Source organism: Syzygium oleosum, unplaced genomic scaffold (assembly GCF_021117445.2).
Source record: "Syzygium oleosum isolate NSW1041296 unplaced genomic scaffold, Sole_v2.1 Sole_v2.31, whole genome shotgun sequence".
NCBI lineage: Eukaryota > Viridiplantae > Streptophyta > Magnoliopsida > Myrtales > Myrtaceae > Syzygium > Syzygium oleosum.
Window position 1 is genome coordinate 1,303,220 of NW_026607515.1, and position 17,977 is coordinate 1,321,196.

General features: G+C 41.1%; 3 protein-coding genes and 1 pseudogene across 5 annotated transcripts; 1 reads left to right on the forward strand and 3 right to left on the reverse strand.

Moving 5' to 3' along the window:
• The first annotated feature begins 510 nt into the window (after positions 1 to 510).
• On the forward strand, positions 511 to 15,610 carry LOC115669256 (protein CURVATURE THYLAKOID 1A, chloroplastic-like). 3 transcript variants are annotated; one of them, XM_056304238.1, is made up of 6 exons: positions 533 to 832; positions 1,967 to 2,064; positions 2,519 to 2,626; positions 2,820 to 2,891; positions 3,393 to 3,496; positions 4,762 to 5,029. In XM_056304238.1, the coding sequence occupies exons 1-5, from the start codon at positions 679 to 681 to the stop codon at positions 3,456 to 3,458; spliced, it is 498 nt and encodes a 165-aa protein (XP_056160213.1). In that variant the 5' UTR covers positions 533 to 678; the 3' UTR covers positions 3,459 to 3,496; positions 4,762 to 5,029. The 3 variants fall into 3 exon arrangements, with proteins under 3 accessions (XP_056160214.1, XP_056160215.1, XP_056160213.1); XM_056304239.1 differs by lacking the exons at positions 2,820 to 2,891; positions 3,393 to 3,496; positions 4,762 to 5,029 and adding exons at positions 14,735 to 14,806; positions 15,314 to 15,610 and having other exon boundaries at positions 511 to 832; XM_056304240.1 differs by lacking the exon at positions 4,762 to 5,029 and having other exon boundaries at positions 520 to 832; positions 2,519 to 2,655; positions 3,393 to 3,425.
• On the reverse strand, positions 4,515 to 5,618 carry LOC130135337 (hevamine-A-like). Its single transcript, XM_056304236.1, has one exon. The coding sequence runs from the start codon at positions 5,564 to 5,566 to the stop codon at positions 4,661 to 4,663; it is 906 nt and encodes a 301-aa protein (XP_056160211.1). The 5' UTR covers positions 5,567 to 5,618; the 3' UTR covers positions 4,515 to 4,660.
• On the reverse strand, positions 7,360 to 13,122 carry LOC115668837 (uncharacterized; annotated as a pseudogene).
• On the reverse strand, positions 15,584 to 17,546 carry LOC130135338 (hevamine-A-like). Its single transcript, XM_056304237.1, has one exon. It carries the CDS (start codon positions 17,482 to 17,484, stop codon positions 16,579 to 16,581), a length of 906 nt encoding a protein of 301 aa, XP_056160212.1. The 5' UTR covers positions 17,485 to 17,546; the 3' UTR covers positions 15,584 to 16,578.
• Between the last annotated feature and the right edge of the window lie 431 nt (positions 17,547 to 17,977).

Sequence of the window (17,977 nt, forward strand, 5' to 3'; positions counted from 1 at the left end):
TCCAGAAAATGTCATATTTTTCGAAAAATAAATGAAGCCTTTATTTAAAAAAAAAATATAAATTGTTCACTAGATTTGTATTGCATGAAAATATTTTAGCAATAAAATTTTCTAGATTTAGTTCAATGAGTTAGGTTGGGTATGAGTTGGGTATGGGTTGGGTCGGACATGGGTTGAGAAATTTGCTTTGCGATAAATGGGTCATGAACGGGTTAAATGGGTTAATTTGGGTTTAGACAATTTATGATCCGATCCGATCTAAACCCAACCCAATTCACCAATTTAACAGGTTCAAATGTAAGTTAAATGGGTGAATTTGAGTCGAACCCATTTATCACACGCCCAAATCCAATACAATCCATCTATTTGTCACCTCTAGTCATCCTATTTGAAAGAGTAAATTTATGGTCAACAATAGACCGTCAGTCGACATCAAGTTCTTGGTCTCATTTCTGTAATGAAAACGATGATGTCTCACTTGGGGCTGCCAAGGACTTCCGCAACAGACCAAATTATACGTAGCAAATGTTTTTTTTTTTGGGCGTAAGATGGAGGTGGGCTGAGACTTCGGATGCATACAATACTTCCTCTCGTGGGTTGACTTCTGACTAGCCAGGCCCAGTTAGAGAGAGAGAGAGAGAGAGAGAGAGAGAGAGAGAGAGAGAGAGGGGTGTCGCCATGGAAGCAGCTTATGCAGCAGCAGGAGGATCGGGGCCACCGCCGGTCACCGCGTCGACGCGGCGCTCCTCTTTGACGTCGCCGTCGCGCCGCCATGTCTTGCCCCACCTGTCACCTCGTCGTCGGCCTTGCTCGTCGCTTAGACTGGTCTCAGGTGGTCCTCTCTCTCTCTCTCGGCACCCTGAAACCGACCAGATTCTCTAAAGGTTCCCTGTAATGCTCTCTGTGGTTGCTGAGAAAGCGTAGAATCTGAAGAACCCATTTGTCTCCATCAGAGTTCCTCGTACCCTTTTTGGCTGTTCATTTTAGCTTCTTGTTCGAGTTTGGTTTGGATTGTGCTGAGTTTTCGTCAGTTTTGAAGCCGAGCGTTGTAGTAGGCGACAGAATTTCGGTATTAATCAGCTCTGTTTGACTAAGTTTGGTTCATATTGACTTGTCGAAAAAGACAAATTAAATGATACCGGGAAAGCGAATCTTGGTTCGTTTGCTTTGAAATGGAAAAACGAAACTTAACTGGATTTGTTGCTAGTTGGGGCAGTTATCTTGCTACTTAATTTTGTCCCTTTTGAGTTCGGGTTCAAGACTTTCTTTTAGCTTCGAGTGTACACCTGATTATTTACATTTTGAGTGACCAGTCAATCTTTGAGGGTTAAGTTGAATCTGTGGAATAGCTGATGAATAATGTCATTTTGCCTTCTTAGTGTTTTTGCCCGGGAAGTTCTGCTATATGGGTTCCGCGGTTCAGTTTTAATTCACGTATAGGGACAGAGAAGCACTAGCTGCGGCTTTGTGAATGGAGTTATTGCTTGTGATATTAGCAACGTTGAGGGGACCTGAGCAATTCGTTAAATCTTACATCAGCTGACTTCCATGTCCATGTAACTAGCAAAAATCACTGTCTTCAGTCCATCAGTGCACTCAATTAGATATGCACCGACTGCATCAGAGGTGAAAGGAGAGCCCTTGATTGCTGAAGACAAAGTACTTGCTCTTCCTCTGCTACTATGGCATGTTGGGTGTTTCGAAACTTCATTGACTGATAAGTAGTTTTCGCTGCCTTGACCATCCTCCGCCATCGTTATGCATTTTTGTAAGCAGAAATATGAGGAACTACATAAGTTAATCTGGTCGAATTGGAAAAATCATAGATGACCTTATGTCATCACAATTTTTTTTTCTTCCAAATTGTTAGGATACTTGTGTTTTTTCGCATGATGGTGAGTTTATCAAAGTTTTGAAAGTTTTACGTTTCTGGCTTATTAAATTAACAGTCTCTCTCTCATTGAAGATTCCAACAGGTTCAAGTCTATCCAGATCAGAGCTTCTTCTGAAGAGACATCTAGTCCTGTTGAAGTTGGAGAGATGTTTGCTGACTTGAAGGAGAAGGTTAGGTTGCTATTACTCTGCAGTGTTGGATTATGAAAACCCACACACACAGCACAATAGAAACATTAAAAAGTTTTCTCAAGTGAACTTATTTTCTTCCACTGATATTAGCCCATTGAGGTTATTTTGTTGTCTGATATCATCTAAATGGTATATATTGATGGTTCCTAACGAAGGGAAAAAATGGCGTGTAATATATCTAAAGGGATAAGCATTATTTCTTGCTAACATTTCATGAGGTAAGCTCACTGCAGCACTCCATGATCATGATGTCTAGTGATTGAAGTTAAGTTGGGTTAACTTCACCTAGTTGACTCTTTAACATTGAGCAAATGACAACATCGACATATTTTCAATTAAAATGGTGTTTTTGGGCCTTAAAATATTGCACCTGTTGTCCAGACACTTTCCCCTGTTTGATAAAAATTGTTGACATTAGATGATAACTTGACAGTGGGATGCTATTGAAGACAAATCCAGAGTCTTCCTTTATGGTGGTGGAGCAATAGTTGCTTTTTGGCTGTCATCCATTGTAGTTGAGGCTATCAACTCGGTCCCTTTGGTAGGTTTGGTTTTCTTCTGTTCTTGCAAGTGAGAACTTATTTAAGGTGTCTATGTAACATCCTGAGCAAAAGAAAAGGTCCATAAGTAGTAAAATTTTGGGATGATCCTTAAGCTTTAGTTGCCTGTAGGAATTGCCACAAATTTGATTGTCTCCTAGTGGTGAAACCTCTCCTGACATTGTTTGCCTACAGCTGCCAAAGGTCATGGAGCTGGTAGGTCTTGGATACACAGGATGGTTTGTCTACAGATATTTGCTCTTTAAGGTAAAGTTGGCTATTTATGCTCCATTTCTCTGCTGGGAGCATTTTCACTTGCTCCTGGCAAGATAATATTGCCAAAAGACTCAATTTTGCGGTGGATCCAGAGTGTTCTTGACAATATACTTTATGTAAAAATATTGTCTTGTTGGTGGAGCAGATAAAGTATAATGGAGGTTCTCTAGAGGTACTGGTGCATGAAAGCGAACTTGTTTTAGATGTTAAGGCAATATTTACTAGGATATTCGGGTCCAACTTATAGCATAACTGTTTGGTATAGTATGTATTGCATGAAATGGAAATGCTCTGAGAATTACATATTTAAAATTAGTCCTGGATGGAAGCATCATTAGGTTCTTTTGAAGTCTGATGGTTTATTCTATACCGTGTCTGTGGTAGAGAGATTCAGGACAAGTGCATGTGACTGCATAGTGCGTTGTATCATCTTGTCCTGACGTTCCTTCTCAAGTGAGCCACATGATGCCGATTTCTGCTACTCGTTTGCAGTCAAGCAGAAAGGAATTGGCCAGTGATATTGAAGCGTTGAAGAAAAAGATTGCTGGTAGTGAATAAAGCTGCAGAAGGACGGGAAGTTGTATTTCTTAATTCTGGTAATTAACTAATGTTTAGTTCTATTGTAATGGTTGTTTTTGTTTAGTCAGTGTTTTGGTCCAATCTAATTTTGTCATTTTCTGCTTAAATTCTCATGGACCCAACTTCTGTTTGTGCTTTGTAGTGCAATATACTCTATGCTAATGTAATACCCGAAATTTTGGGGGGAAATGAAAATAATCCTCGATTACCATTGGTATTGTTATACAAACGAGTTAGTTGGGTAACAAAAGTTTCACTTTTGCCAGTCTTTGAAAACACGCTTTCCTCCGTACACTGGACTCTCTGAAGAGTCTTGAAACATGACAGTGAAATTTATCCATGTACATACTTCACAGTGGTGGAAAACAATCGAGAAGCAAAGAAAAATAGGCAAACGGTGGACATTAGAGGTTGAAGAAAGGGGGCAAACTATGCCTGTGTTTAGTTCTTCTTGACTTTTTGATAAAAATATGGAGGTAGAGAACAGGTCGTAAGCATGTTGGAGAGATATATAAGTAAAAGAGGACAAGATGACAGTTTTTGCAAGTAACCAAAGGAAACATTAGATCGGAGCCGTCTTTGGGATCTTGTGAATCCATGTAAATGACCTCTTACATGATTAGTGCTTACTTCCGTTTGTAAAAGGGAGGGAAGTATGGTCAATGACTGAGGTATTTGTTATGAGGGTGGGTGGTAAATCTGCGGTGTGAGTAGTTTTGTTATTGGTATTGAGATTACAGTATAGCTGTTTTGTGTTGCTTGTTCTGGTTAACAATGGCAAATATGAGGTTATGACAAGGAATTTGGATTATTTCGGCCACTTTTAGAGATAGATATATTGAGGAATTTTGTCGAACGTTGGTTACGGGAGCGGGTTGCTGCCTCCATCAGCCTCCAGGATTGCCCAGGCTGGCTAATGAGGTGCTGGTTTTTACCGAGCTAGTTGAGGCCACTTTCAAACCTAATATGCAGGAAACTGCGAACAAATTGAGGAAGAGATAAGTGATTCAATAGAGACTGTCCTGGAAGATAAAGTTCATAAACAGTAAACTTTTCTCAGAGTTTTATAGTCCCACATTACATATTGGCCCAAGCCTTTTTGTATTGGACATACCGCTTGCCAACAGCTTTATTTAATTCTAGAGATGAGACTGCACTCCTCTCATGCGTGGAGATCCAGCTCATACACTATTCTTAATGGACGCACTGTAACCATTCTTATCATCATAGTACTTTTGCCACAGCATTACGCCTCCGTATTTTGCTGACTTCTTTATGACAGGTAGTATCTGAGAAGTCAACACGTTTGGCGGAACATACCCACTTCCTGCTGCTTCCGACGATGCCGGCAGGCCCAAGAACATCTTCCCGGCGTTTATGGAAGCAACCCATTTGCTCCAAGAACTCGTGAGCTTGCTAATATCCCCCGAGCTGTATTGACATGGAGGGTTATTGTAAAACTGTACCCAGACGTAGTCGAAAAGACCGGTGTTAAGCGCAGCCCCCAAATGACTATCGGGATAAGGGCACTGAGGAGCTGCCGTTAAGTACACCTTTTTTCCTCGCTTGCTATAGTCCGATAAATAACGGGCAAGATCATCCCAATATTTGGTAGACCCAAGTTCGATATCAAAGTCGATACCATCCAAGACTGCGTTTCCTAGAGGACGAGCGCTTGATGTGCCACCCAAGAAATTGTTCCACAGATAGTCTGCTACGTTCCTAGCATCGGCCTGAGATGCCAACGAGTAGCTCCCAACGCCGCCGCCAAGGGACAGCATCACCTTGATGCCCTGATTCTGGCAGCTCTGAATGCCGCCGCTTATGCTAGTGCAGCCACCTGAGGCGGGGTCGCAGTGGCCTGCAAGGTTGATTTGCGGGGTCTGGCCGCCGCCAAACTTATTGAGGAATGCGAGGTTCACATAGGCATATCTGCCGGTGGCACATGTACTGGTGAGGGTACCTTCATTGCCGTTTTGGCCCCAGTAAATGGCAATCCCGCCGCCATGAGAGGTTCGGATGAGAGATGAGCCGAAGACAAGTAAGAGGAGGGAGAGGTAGCGTGTGGATGGAGGTGGGGTTGGCATTTCTGGGTGGTTTTATCAGTGTGAATACGTGGGTTTGAACTTGGTATGCTGGTGTGTGGCGAGGCGAGGTTTCTCTTTATAGAAGAAGCGTCCCGTGACTTTAGATCGCTGACCAAGAACAGTGTTCTCTTGTTTTTTCCTTTGGATAGGTCGGCTGTGGAAATTCTCGTGATAACATTAGTGGGGGAAAAACAGACAAATTTGTCGTACTGATACGAGAACGTCATGATCGTGAATTCACGATACACTCGAATCTGAAAGGTTATCCGAGTTAACTGAATGGTCGAAAATTTACACGTGATTTCCAGTTGGGGTTAATTGAATGGTCGAAACTTTACGTGATTTCCAGTTGGGGTTAACTGAATGGTCGAAACTTTACACACGTGATTTCTAGTTGGAATAATGCTCGGCCTATACCTCTCGGATTAAATGCTGATCACGTTCGTGTCATACTCATGATAGGATCCGAGAATTCAGTCTAATTTTACGCGCCAGACTGAGTTCAAGCTATCAATCACAGCATCCCAAAAAATGTTACGGATTTTGCTTTGATGACATGCTATCAGAGACGCCCACGAGCTTACACATTATTGTATGGTGTTGGTTAAGGTTGAAATGAACCTGAGCCGAAGAGGATTGGAGACACGATGATGAGATTGAAAATGACGTTTCAGGCATCGTGCTAAATTTTCATCACGTTAATGCGCACTCACATTGTTTAACCACTTTTGCTATTGCCCGTTCTAAGAAGATAAAAAAGGAAGGGGGAAACCACAAGTGGAATGACCAAGGCACGATTTCAACGCAGAAGCACGAGCGGGAAATGCTATTAGGATGAAAGGGCGGAGTTACTCTTAAACAATGCCATAAATAAGAGAATGTTTTCTTAACTATTAGTTACATAACTCGAGAGAATTCTAGGCCCACCGAGAGTACAACATTCCCGTCCATTCAAATCAATCATTAGTTATCGAATTCTACGTGTAATGATTAGTTTGGATAATGGTTATCAAATTATGCGTAAATTTCCTTATGCAGTGAAAAGGACCTGTTAAAGGTGCAAGAATCAGCTATCGCCGGTCTTGGCATGGTCAGCACATCAAGACCAACAGGGCATCTAGTATGAATGGCATGTAGCCACCACCTGAGAAAATCTTGAGGGAGACAAGTGACATGATACTAACCTGATCAATAAACATCGTGAAACTAAGTGAGCAAGTTTAGATCTTAACAAAACTCGGCAACAGATATCGGAAAAACCTGAGCAAGCTGCGAGAACCGAAAGCACATGAAGAGTGAGCTGATGACTGCTAGATTCCAGGTCACTGAAGCAATTTTTAGACTCAACCCATTACTCTTCCCTGATTTGTCTGATTTTCCTTTTTCCTTACAGAATCTCCATTCCCGATATTGTCGCAACTTGAGCCAATCATCCTTGTGACCACAATCTTGTCACCTGAGCTCCTTCCTTAGTTGAAGTGATCTTGGTACAGTTTTGTGCACTAGCCTAAAAGGCATCATCTGCCTTGAATGGGATTAATTTATTAATAGAACAAGCGATCCAGGCCAGTTCCAACAGAACTGGCTGAAATTCGGAGGAGAAACTCAGAGCTCAAAACATTTCCATGATGTAAACCCCAAGCCACAACTTGACTGATTACCAAGTTTACTTGATAAAAAAAGGAAATGAATTGACTCAAAACAAAGAGTGAACAAATTTCCATTCCAATTTTCGTACACGGGTGTGAAGAGGGAAAAAGATAAAAAGAAACGATAGATGCAGACAACAATCATAATAGCAATCTGAATCTATCATATCAAGGGTTATCTTACAATCTTATTACAGGTCTGAAGATAAATTTCAATATGATACATATGAGCCTATGACAACCTCTGTAACTGAATCACAAGAATGAGTTGGGGACTACTAATTGCTAAACCAATCAAGGAGCAAAATTAATCTGACTATCATCCATCCAACCAAAAGCATACAATCAATCACAAGAACAAACGCCTCGAAAATGGAAGAGTAAAGCACCTGCCTTCATAATATGGATGTCACCCGCACGGAATTATCAGCTGATCCAGTCAAGAAAATGGGTAAGGTTGGGAGCCAATCCACCGTTGTCACAGAAGCACTGTGCGGGAGAGTTCTCAAACCACTTGCCCGACTACGTGTCTAAACCAAATAAAAAAAATGAGATATGACCTAACATCATTTCTAAGAAATATACATTGAAACAAATGATCAGAGCACTATTAATGAGAAGTATAGAAAATACGCAGCTTAAAAGCCCTTATTCATTGCCTTCCTACAGCATTTCTCTGTGTGTGTTAGGGGGGAGAGAGAGAGAGGGAGAGTAGGCGGGAGAGAGAGAGAGAGAGAGAGAGAGAGAGAGAGAGAGAGGTTACCTGGTATATGGGTGCTCTTACTGAACCAGAAGTTACTAACAATCTCCTTCCATTTGCATCTAGAGCCATTTCATGTCTTAAGTGACTGGAGCTGCAAGCATAACATGATCTACATAATTACGACCGAAATTTTATAAATGACACTCATGCAAGATTAATGGATGCAACAACTATACATGGCATGAGTTACCATGATGATCATATCTGAAGGATCGTCCCATTCAGTGAGGACAATTCCTCACTCTTATTGGAAATTGATTCAAGAATCCATCCACCCAATGCATAAATAAAATTGAGAAACCAATTTGACATTCCAAGTGACATCAAGAACCATGAAATCTCACATATCAAAGTATATTATGGTTGCTAAGGTAAATATGTGGTCCGCAACCGGTACGTCTTTGAATTGATTTACCGCAGAACATGACCCTGTTTCTGCAAGCTCCACTCAAGGACCTAAAATGGGAAGAACATCAACTATTTGATATTTCATACCATGAATAAACATAAATAGATGTGGGATGGAATGAACTTAATGGATACTCAAGTTCAATGCATCCAAGATATGAATCCACAAATCATAACTAGAGAATGTACTTGCCTTTCCATCTGTACCCAAACTAAATATGCTGGTCTCATCAGCTCCAAAAAGAATGGAGCTTATACCACTATCATGTGCAGGCCACCCAGTAATTTGTAGACCGGCAGACAGGTCTATGGCTAGTTAAGGCATTCCCTTCTAACATTTACTAGTCTACGGGCCACATATTGGAGAAACAGAAGATGATGATACTTCAAAACCAACAGAAATGAATTCATGGTAATTTCAAAGCAATATGTCTTCTTCAATGTATCCAAGCTACAACACATAACAAGGTCCACATAAGCTCATGAAAATTCAGAACTTCCCTTTTCTCCCCCTCGAAGATGATGGATATGGGGAGGGGGAGGGGGAGGGGAAGATGAGGCTGTCTGGTATGCAAAGACAAATCATTGTGTCCTTGCGTCGAATTCCATTGTCATCACTGCTGTAGAAACTAAAAGGATACCAAACATGTGAATCATTCCATCCGTGGCAGAGGCAGCAAGAATCTTCCCATTGTGGTTAAAGCACAAAGAAGTAATTGCAGGGGGATCTTCACCAAGAGGAAGGACTGTCTTCAGGAAAACCAGGCAGTTGTCCAGTCACAAAGGACAATGGATAAATTAGCAACTTCAATCATAGGTTGTTCCAGGAACAAGAAAAACACATACCATTGCTTTCCATGTCTTCATGTTCCATACAGTTAGTGAAGCAAAAGCAGAGTCATCAATATGACCAGAAACATGCCTACAAAGGAAAAGATACCCATTATCAAGTGCATCTATAAAGAAAATAATCTCCATTGCAAATGCATCAACCTGAAATGGAATAGATTTCTGAAAAGTTCTAAGAAAAAGTTTCATATGCTAAAGACAGATATGCTATCCCCAGATGAACAAGCAGGCACTGTCATACACTAGCTTAGGTTTTGTCATATCTTTAAGTTCTGCTAAGAGAAATACATGGACATTTGCATTAGGCCGCAAGGAGGATGGCTGACTTTTAGCATGCCAAAGATAAAGGACCTCATATGTCTCGGCACTCAACAAGATTACTTTCGTATCTTCCATTTAAACCAGTGACACTTCATCCAAAGGATAGTAAAGTCACCTATAGCCTCAAAGTTCACTCACAGAATAGCAACATCAATTGTAGTCAAATTAACGTACTGCATAACCTCATTTTCCCTTTTGTTGAAGAGTTTTATCCTAGAGCCAACAAGGGTTGCTAACCTACATACAACTAAAATCATTCGCAACAGAGCGGATCCATGAGAATGGAAGCATTTTAAACCAAATAGACTTAAAAAAAGTTTCCAGAGAAAATGAAAAAAACTAAGTGGTGGAAAAACTGCACAAACTAATCCTCATATGGAGTGCAAAACTTATATTAAATCCATGGCCAACGAAGGAATCAATTTTAAAGACGCAACAAAAAGACACTCCCCAAGTACCAGAAGGGAAAAATTAATACCTGGATGCCGCAGCAGAAACAAAAATTGTTTCTACCGGGCTACATTTCAAATCCAAGACACTGCAGAACAACAAAAATGTCAAGAAGCAAGAATGGAAGAAGTACAAAATCACAAATCATGTTTTAAAACCTTGGAAAAGCCTCTGCGGTATTGAGATCACAGACAACTCTTTTGCGTCAACATTCCATGCCTTAATTCCTCCATCAGCAGTTCCTATGAGAAGCTTTAGTAAAAAAGAAATAAGGTCTTAATGAAAGGTATCTCTTAAAGAAACATTTGTTGGTGAGCCAAGCTATTGGACTAAGATGCATATCATACCAAGCGATCAGATTTACACTCCCAGTCAAGCGACATTATCTCTGCCCCACAGTAAATAGTTGCATTTCTTGATGCTGAAGTTGATGAGTCATAGGTCCATATTCTGAATAGAAATGCATGAAAGAGGTAAAAGAAGAACATCAGATACGACCAAATAGTTGAAGAAATAGAAGATAGTCTTGAACAAGAAGCTTGCTACTAGGACGTATGCCAATAAACCATTTTTTGCAGTACCTATTCTATCCAGGCATAGATGCCCCAAGAGAAAAGCTCATTCATTTGAACAAAGAAGATCAATCCAAACTAGAAAATAAGTTTGAAACTGGCAATGGCCCAAATAGAAAAGCTTATATAAGCCAAAATGACATTTTGAACCTGACTGTGCCATCCATGGATGCACTGGCAATATTGTTCCCAGAGGCAGAAAAGCGGCATCGAGTGATTGGACTTGTATGGCCCAAAAATGTTTCCTATAGTTCATGGAGTTGCAGAGTGAGAGCCACTACCAAAGAACACTTTAACCAATGAAAGGTGTAATGTGTTAGTCCAAAAGATGCCATTCAATCAGCTTGACAGAATTACCTGAAAGTCTACTTTCACCTCAGCGAATTCTTCTTCTCCCTCTGCTTCTCTTCCAGTTTCTGATCAATGCATTAAGCAACTACTTACCATGTATAACTTTGTAATGCAACTATTCCAATCATTGCAGATATTGTGGTGATAAATGGAATGAAGATATTTTCGTGACTTTAGGGGTCATCTATGCACGAAATGCAACACATCCTAATAGGCCAGAACATCTTCCAGCCATATATTGTCCCGATATCTTTGTTTCACCTCACAGGATTGTGCACTTGTGCAAACTTGTCCAACACCACTAATCTGCACTTAGACAAACAGAGAAAATATACAGAATAGAAATTTACCAATGGTACCATCTTGGACCATTAGACTGGAACCACCAGCTCCATTATCACTACATAAACTTAGAGAGGTTGTAACATGACCAGATGGTGCTGCTAGAGATTCTAAGTCGACTTTGGCTTTTGCAGCACCAACCGAGTCCTGGGACAGCACTCTATTACCCGGATTGGGAGTAGCATGATTATAGGTGTCTTGATTATCTCGTGATGATACGATATTTTCATCAAGCACACCACTTGGCAGAGTTGAAGAACTACTACGAGCTATGCTAGCATCCATTGCTGATGCAGCATGACTGTTTGCAAGCACAATCACAGCGATAAAAATATTATCAGAAAATGGTGCAGGCAATAGACCCATAACTTTTGAGGTGAAAAAAAGAGACAGAGTTTACCACAAAAAGACAGACAGACACTTACCTCCTTGATCGGCATAATTGCGCTTCTTTTTCCTCCAATAGAGCTTGAAGTTGTGCTAACTTACTGTTTAGCTGCTTAATTTCTTTTTTGAGACGGCTGATGGTATTCTTCTTCAAACTGATGGTCAATAAAGCCGGAATGCGTGGTCTAGTTAAGGAAAAATCTTGCTAAACTCACAGTAAGTACTCATGCATTTTCCATTCGCAAGATGGGAATCAGAAAAATGAAAAAAGACAGTCGCCGTCTACCAACAGGCCAACCATCTATTCGACAATAATAATGGCGACACTCGAATTGAAAACGATTGGTTTAGTACAGAGAAAAGTCAGTATGGCAGGACATCAAGAGGATGGCTGCAATGCGGCTGGCGAAAGCCCCAGCTGTCTGAATTGCAGCAAGAGAAAGCTCCATAACTTCTACTTAATCATCAGGACCAACCATCTATCTATACTTCAAAAGTTGCTCCCACATAAGTCATCACATTCACGTGTAATGACAGCAGATGGAACTAAAAGCTAAAGCCCAAGAGGCACTATTGAAAATAAGAAACAGCGATATGCATATACACGCGATTCCAAGGATATGAGTGCCATTGAAGATCTCATCAAAGAAATTCCTCACTGCAACACGCAATGCCTCGTACCACTCCTTTGAAAAGTAGAGCCGAAACTGCGGATCCAAGCTCGGATTCTTCACGTACGGTATAGCTGAAAAGCAAGCTCGAAAAATGCAAAATTCACGACAGCAACGAACGAAATTCTTACCAAAAAAATAAAAATTAATTGTTTGACCTACCGAACCACGGAGTCCAATCCTGGTCCCTGCGCATCAGATCATTCCCGCTAGTCCCGAAGAACTCCAAAACCTTGTCCCTCCTCCCGCACGGCACGGCGTGAACGATGTAATACCGCATGACGGAGACCTCCAGCTTAGACAGGGAAGCCAGGAGCACCGCCTCCGCCGAGGACGACGACAGGCACTGCCTGAAGAAGCCGAAGAGGCCGACCAGCTTCTCCGCCTGGAACTTGGGGACGTAGGCGGCGAAGATCAAGTCGAGCAGCTTGTCGACCTGGAACCCCCTGCCGACGTCGGTGGCGAGCTCGTTCTCGAAGGTTCCCTGTAATGCTCTCTGTGGTTGCTGAGAAAGCGTAGAATCTGAAGAACCCATTTGTCTCCATCAGAGTTCCTCGTACCATTTTTTACTGTTCATTTTAGTTTCTTGTTCGAGTTTGGTTTGGATTGTGTTGAGTTTTCGTCAGTTTTGAAGCCAAGTGTTGTAGTAGGCGACAGAATTTCGGTATTAATCAGCTCTGTTTGACTAAGTTTGGTTCATATTGACTTGTAGAAAAAGACAAATTAAACGATACCGGGAAAGCGAATCTTGGTTAGTTTATTTTGGAATGGAAAGACGAAATTTAGCTGGATTTATTACTAGCTGGGGCAGTTATCTCGCTACTTAATTTTGTCCCTTTTGAGTTCGGGTTTAAGACATTCTTTTCGCTTTGAGTACACCTGATTATTTACATTTGGAGTGACCAGATGCTTAAGTTGAATCTATGGAAATACCAGTTGAATAATGTCATTTTGCCTTCTTAGTGTTTTTGCCTGGGGATGCTCTGCTATATGGGTTCCACGGTTCGGTTTTAATTCACATATAGGGACAGAGAAGCACTAGCTGCGGCTTTGTGAATGGAGTTATTGCTTGTGACATTAACAATGTTGAGGGGACCTGAGCAAAATTCGTTAATCCTTACATCAGCAGACTTCCATGTCCATGTAACTAGCAAAAATCACTGTCTTCAGTCCGTCAGTGCACTCAATTAGATATGCAGCGACTGCATCAAAGGTGAAAGGAGAGCCCTTGATTGCTGAAGACAAAGTACTTGCTCTTCCTCTGCTACTGTGGCGTCTTCGGTGTTTCGGAATTTCATTGACTGATAAGTAGTTTTCGCTGCCTTGACCATCCTGCGCCATTAGGCATTATTTTAAGCAGAAAAAATATGAAGAACTACATATGTTAACCTGGTTGAATTGGAAAAATCATAGATGACCTTATGTAATCACAATTTTTTTTTCTTCCAAATTGTTCATATACTTGTGTTTTTCGCATGATGGTGAGTTTATCAAAGTTCTGAAAGTTTTACTTTTCGGGCACATTGAATTAACGGTCTCTCTATCATTGAAAATTCCAACAGATTCAAGTCTATCCAGATCAGAGCTTCTTCTGAAGAGCCATCTAGTCCTGTTGAAGTTGGAGAGATGTTTTCTGACTTGAAGCAGAAGGTTAGGGTGCTATTACTCTGCAGTGTTGGATTATGAAAACTCACACACCCAGCACAATAGAAACATTAAAAAGTTTTCTCAAGTGAATTTATTTTCTTCCTCTGATTTTAGCTCATTGAGGTTATTTTGTTGTCTGATATCATCTAAATGGTATATATTGATGGTTCCTGACAAAGGGAAAAAATGGCTTGTAATACATCTAAAGGGATAAGCATTATTTCTTGCTAACGTTTTATGAGGTAAGCTCGCTACAGCACTCCATGATCATGATGTCTGGTGATTGGAGTTAAGTTGGGTTAAGTTGACCTAGTCGATTCTTTAACATTGAGCAAATGACAACATCGACATATTTTCAATTAAAATGGTGTTTTTGGGCCTTAAAATATTGCACCTGTTGTCCAGACACTTTCCCCTGTTTGATAAAAATTGTTGACATTAGATGATAACTTGACAGTGGGATGCTATTGAAGACAAATCCAGAGTCTTCCTTTATGGTGGTGGAGCAATAGTTGCTGTTTGGCTTTCATCCATCGTAGTTGAGGCTATCAACTCGGTCGCTTTGGCAGGTTTGGTTTTCTTCTGTGCTTGCAATTGAAAACTTATTTAAGGTGTCTATGCAGCATCCCGAGCAAAAGAAAAGGTCCTTAAGTAGTGAAATTTTGGGATGATCCTTTAGCTTAAGTTGCCTGTAGGAATTGCCATAAATTTGATTGTCTCCTAGTGGTGAAACCTCTTCTGACATTGTTTGCTTACAGCTGCCAAAGGTCATGGAGTTGGTAGGTCTTGGATACACAGGATGGTCAGTCCACAGATATTTGCTCTTGAAGGTAAAGTTGGCTATTTATGCTCTATTTCTTTGCTGGGAGCATTTTCACTTACTCCTGGCTAGATAGTATTGGCAAAAGACTCGATTTTGCGGAGGATCCAGAGTGTTCTTGATAATATAGTTTATGTAAAAACATTTTCTTGTTGGTGGAGCGCAGATAAAGTACATATAATGGAGGTTCTCTAGAGCTGCTGGTGCATGAAAGTGAACTCGTTTTACATGTTAAGGCAATATTTACTAGGATATTCAGGCTCCAACTCATAGCATAAGTATCTGGTATAGTATGTATTGCTAGAAATGGAAATGCTCTGAGAATGACTCGTTTAAAATCAGACCTGGATGAAAGCATCGTTAGGTTCTTTTGAAGTCTGATGGTTTATTCTCTACCTTGTCTGTGGTAGAGAGATCCGGGACGAGTGCATGTGAGTGCACTGTGCGTTGCATCATCTGTCTTGACATTCCCTCTAAAGTGAGCCACATGATGCCAATTTCTGCTACTTGTTTGCAGTCAAGCAGAAAGGAATTGGCCAGTGATGTTGAAGCGTTGAAGAAAGAGATTGCTGGAAGTGAATAAAGCTGTAGAAGGATAGGAAATGTATTTCTTAATTCTGGTAATTAACTAACGTTTAGTTCTATTGTAATGGTTGTTTTTGTTTAGTCAGTGTTGTGGTCCAATCTAATTTTGTCATTTTCTGCTTAAACTCACATGGACCCAACTGCTGTTTGTACTTTGCAGTGCAATATATTATATGCTAATTTAATACCTGAAACTTTCGGGGGAAATGAAAATAATCCTCGATTACCATTGGTAGTGCTATACAAATGAGTTAGTTGGGTAACAAAAGTTTCACTTTTGCTGGTCTATGAAAACACGCTTTCCTCCGTACACTGGACTCTCTGAAGAGTCTCAAAACATGACAGTGAAATTTATCCACGTACATACCTCACAGTGGTGGAAAACAAGCGAGAAGCAAAGAAAAATAGGCAAACGGTGGACACTAGAGGTCAAAGAAAGGAGGCAAACTATGCCTGTGTTTAGTTCTTCTTGCCTTTTTGATAAAAATATGGAGGTAGAGAACAGGTCGTAAGCATGTTGGAGAGATATAGGAGAAAAAGAGGACAGGATGACAGTTTTTGCAAGTAACAAAAGGAAACATTAGATTGGAGCCCGTCTTTGGGATCTTGTGAATTCATGTAAAAAACCTCTCACATGATTAGTGCTTACTTCCGTTCGTAAAAGGGAGGGAAGTATTGTCAATGACTCAGGTATTTGTTACGATGGTGGTGGTAAATCTGTGGTGTGAGTAGTTTTGTTATTGGTATTGAGATTACAGTATAGCTGTTCTGTGTTGCTTGATCTGGTTAACAATGGAAAATATGAGGTTATGACAAGGAATTTGGATAATTTCGGCCACTTAGAGATAGATTTATTGGGAAATTTTGTCAAACATTGGCAATGGGAGCGGGTTGCTGCCTCCATCAGCCTCCAGGATTGCCCAAGCTGGCTAATGAGGTGCTGGGTTTTACCGAGCTAGTTGAGGCCGCTTTTAAACCTAATATGCAGGAAAGAGAGAACAAATTGAGGAAGAGATAAGTGGTTCAATAGAGATTGTCCTGGAAGATAAAGTTCATAAACACTAAACTTTTCTCAGAGTTTTATGGTCCCACATTACATATTGGCCCAAGCCTTTTTGTGTTGGACATACCGCTTGCCAACAGCTTTATTTAATTCTATAGATGAGACTGGGGCCCTCTTTTTCGTGGAGATCCAGCTCATACACAACAGATAATTGCGTCACTGTAGTCATTCTGTTCATCATAGTACTTTGACCACAGCATTACGCCTCCGTAGTTTTCTGACTTATTTATGACAGGTAGTATCTGAGAAATCAACACGTCCGGCGGAACATACCCACTTCCTGCATCCGACGACGCCAGCAGGCCCAAGAACATCTTCTCGGCATTTATGGAAGCAACCCATTCGCTCCAAGAACTAGTGAGCTTGCTAATATCCCCCGAGCTGTATTCACATGAAGGGTTATCGTAAAACCGTACCCAGACGTAGTCGAAATGCCCCGTGTCAAGCGCAGCCTCCAAATGATTATCGGGATAAGGGCACTGAGGAGCTGCCGTCAAGTACACCTTTTTTCCTTGCGCGCTATAGTCTGATAAATAACGAGCAAGATCATCATAATAATGAGTAGACCCAAGTTGGATATAGAAGTCGATACCGTCCAAGACTGCATCTCCTAGAGGACGAGCACTTGATGTGCCACCCAAGAAATTGTTCCACAGATAGTCTGCTACGTTCCTAGCATCGGCTTGAGATTCCAACGAGTAGTTCCCATTGTTGTCGCCGCCAATGGAGAGCATCACCTTGATGCCCTGGTCCTGGCAGCTCTGAATGCCGCTGCTTATGCTAGTGCAGCGACGCGAGGTGGGGTCGCAGTGGCCTTCGATGTTGAGTTGCGGGGTCTGGCCACCGCCAAACTTATAGAGGAATGCAAGGTTTACGTAGGCGAATTTGTGAGTGGCACATGTACTGGTGAGGTTCTCTTCATGGCCGTTTCGGCCCCAGTAAATGCCAATCAAGCCTCCATGAGAGGCTCGGATGAGAGATGAGCTGAAGAGAAGTAAGAGGAAGGAGAGGTAGGGTGTGGATGGAGGTGGGCTTGGCATTTCTGGGTGGTTTATCAGCGTGAATTCGTGGGTTTGAACTAGGAATGCCGGTGTGTGGCGAGGCGAGGTTACTTTTTATAGAAGAAGCACCCCGTGACTTTAGATCTCTGACCAAGATAACATTATTGGGGGAAAAACAGACAAATTTGGCGTACTAATGCGAGAACGTAATGATCGTGAATTCATGATACACTCGAATCTGAAAGATTAGCCGGGTTAATTGAATAGTCGAAACTTTACACATGTGATTTCCAATTGGAATAATGCTCGGCATATATCTCTCAGATAAAATGCTCATCACGTTCGTGTCATACTCATGATAGGATCTGAGAATTCAGGGCCCATTTGGTTCAACTTTGCAAATGAGTTTCGAGAGAATGCAAATACTTTTAGGTTAAAGTCAATTGAAAAAATGCAAATGACGTTTGGTAAAAAATCTTTTGTGAAGCTACTTTGGCCCAAATAGTATTTGGCAAGTTTTTTTTTTGCAAAA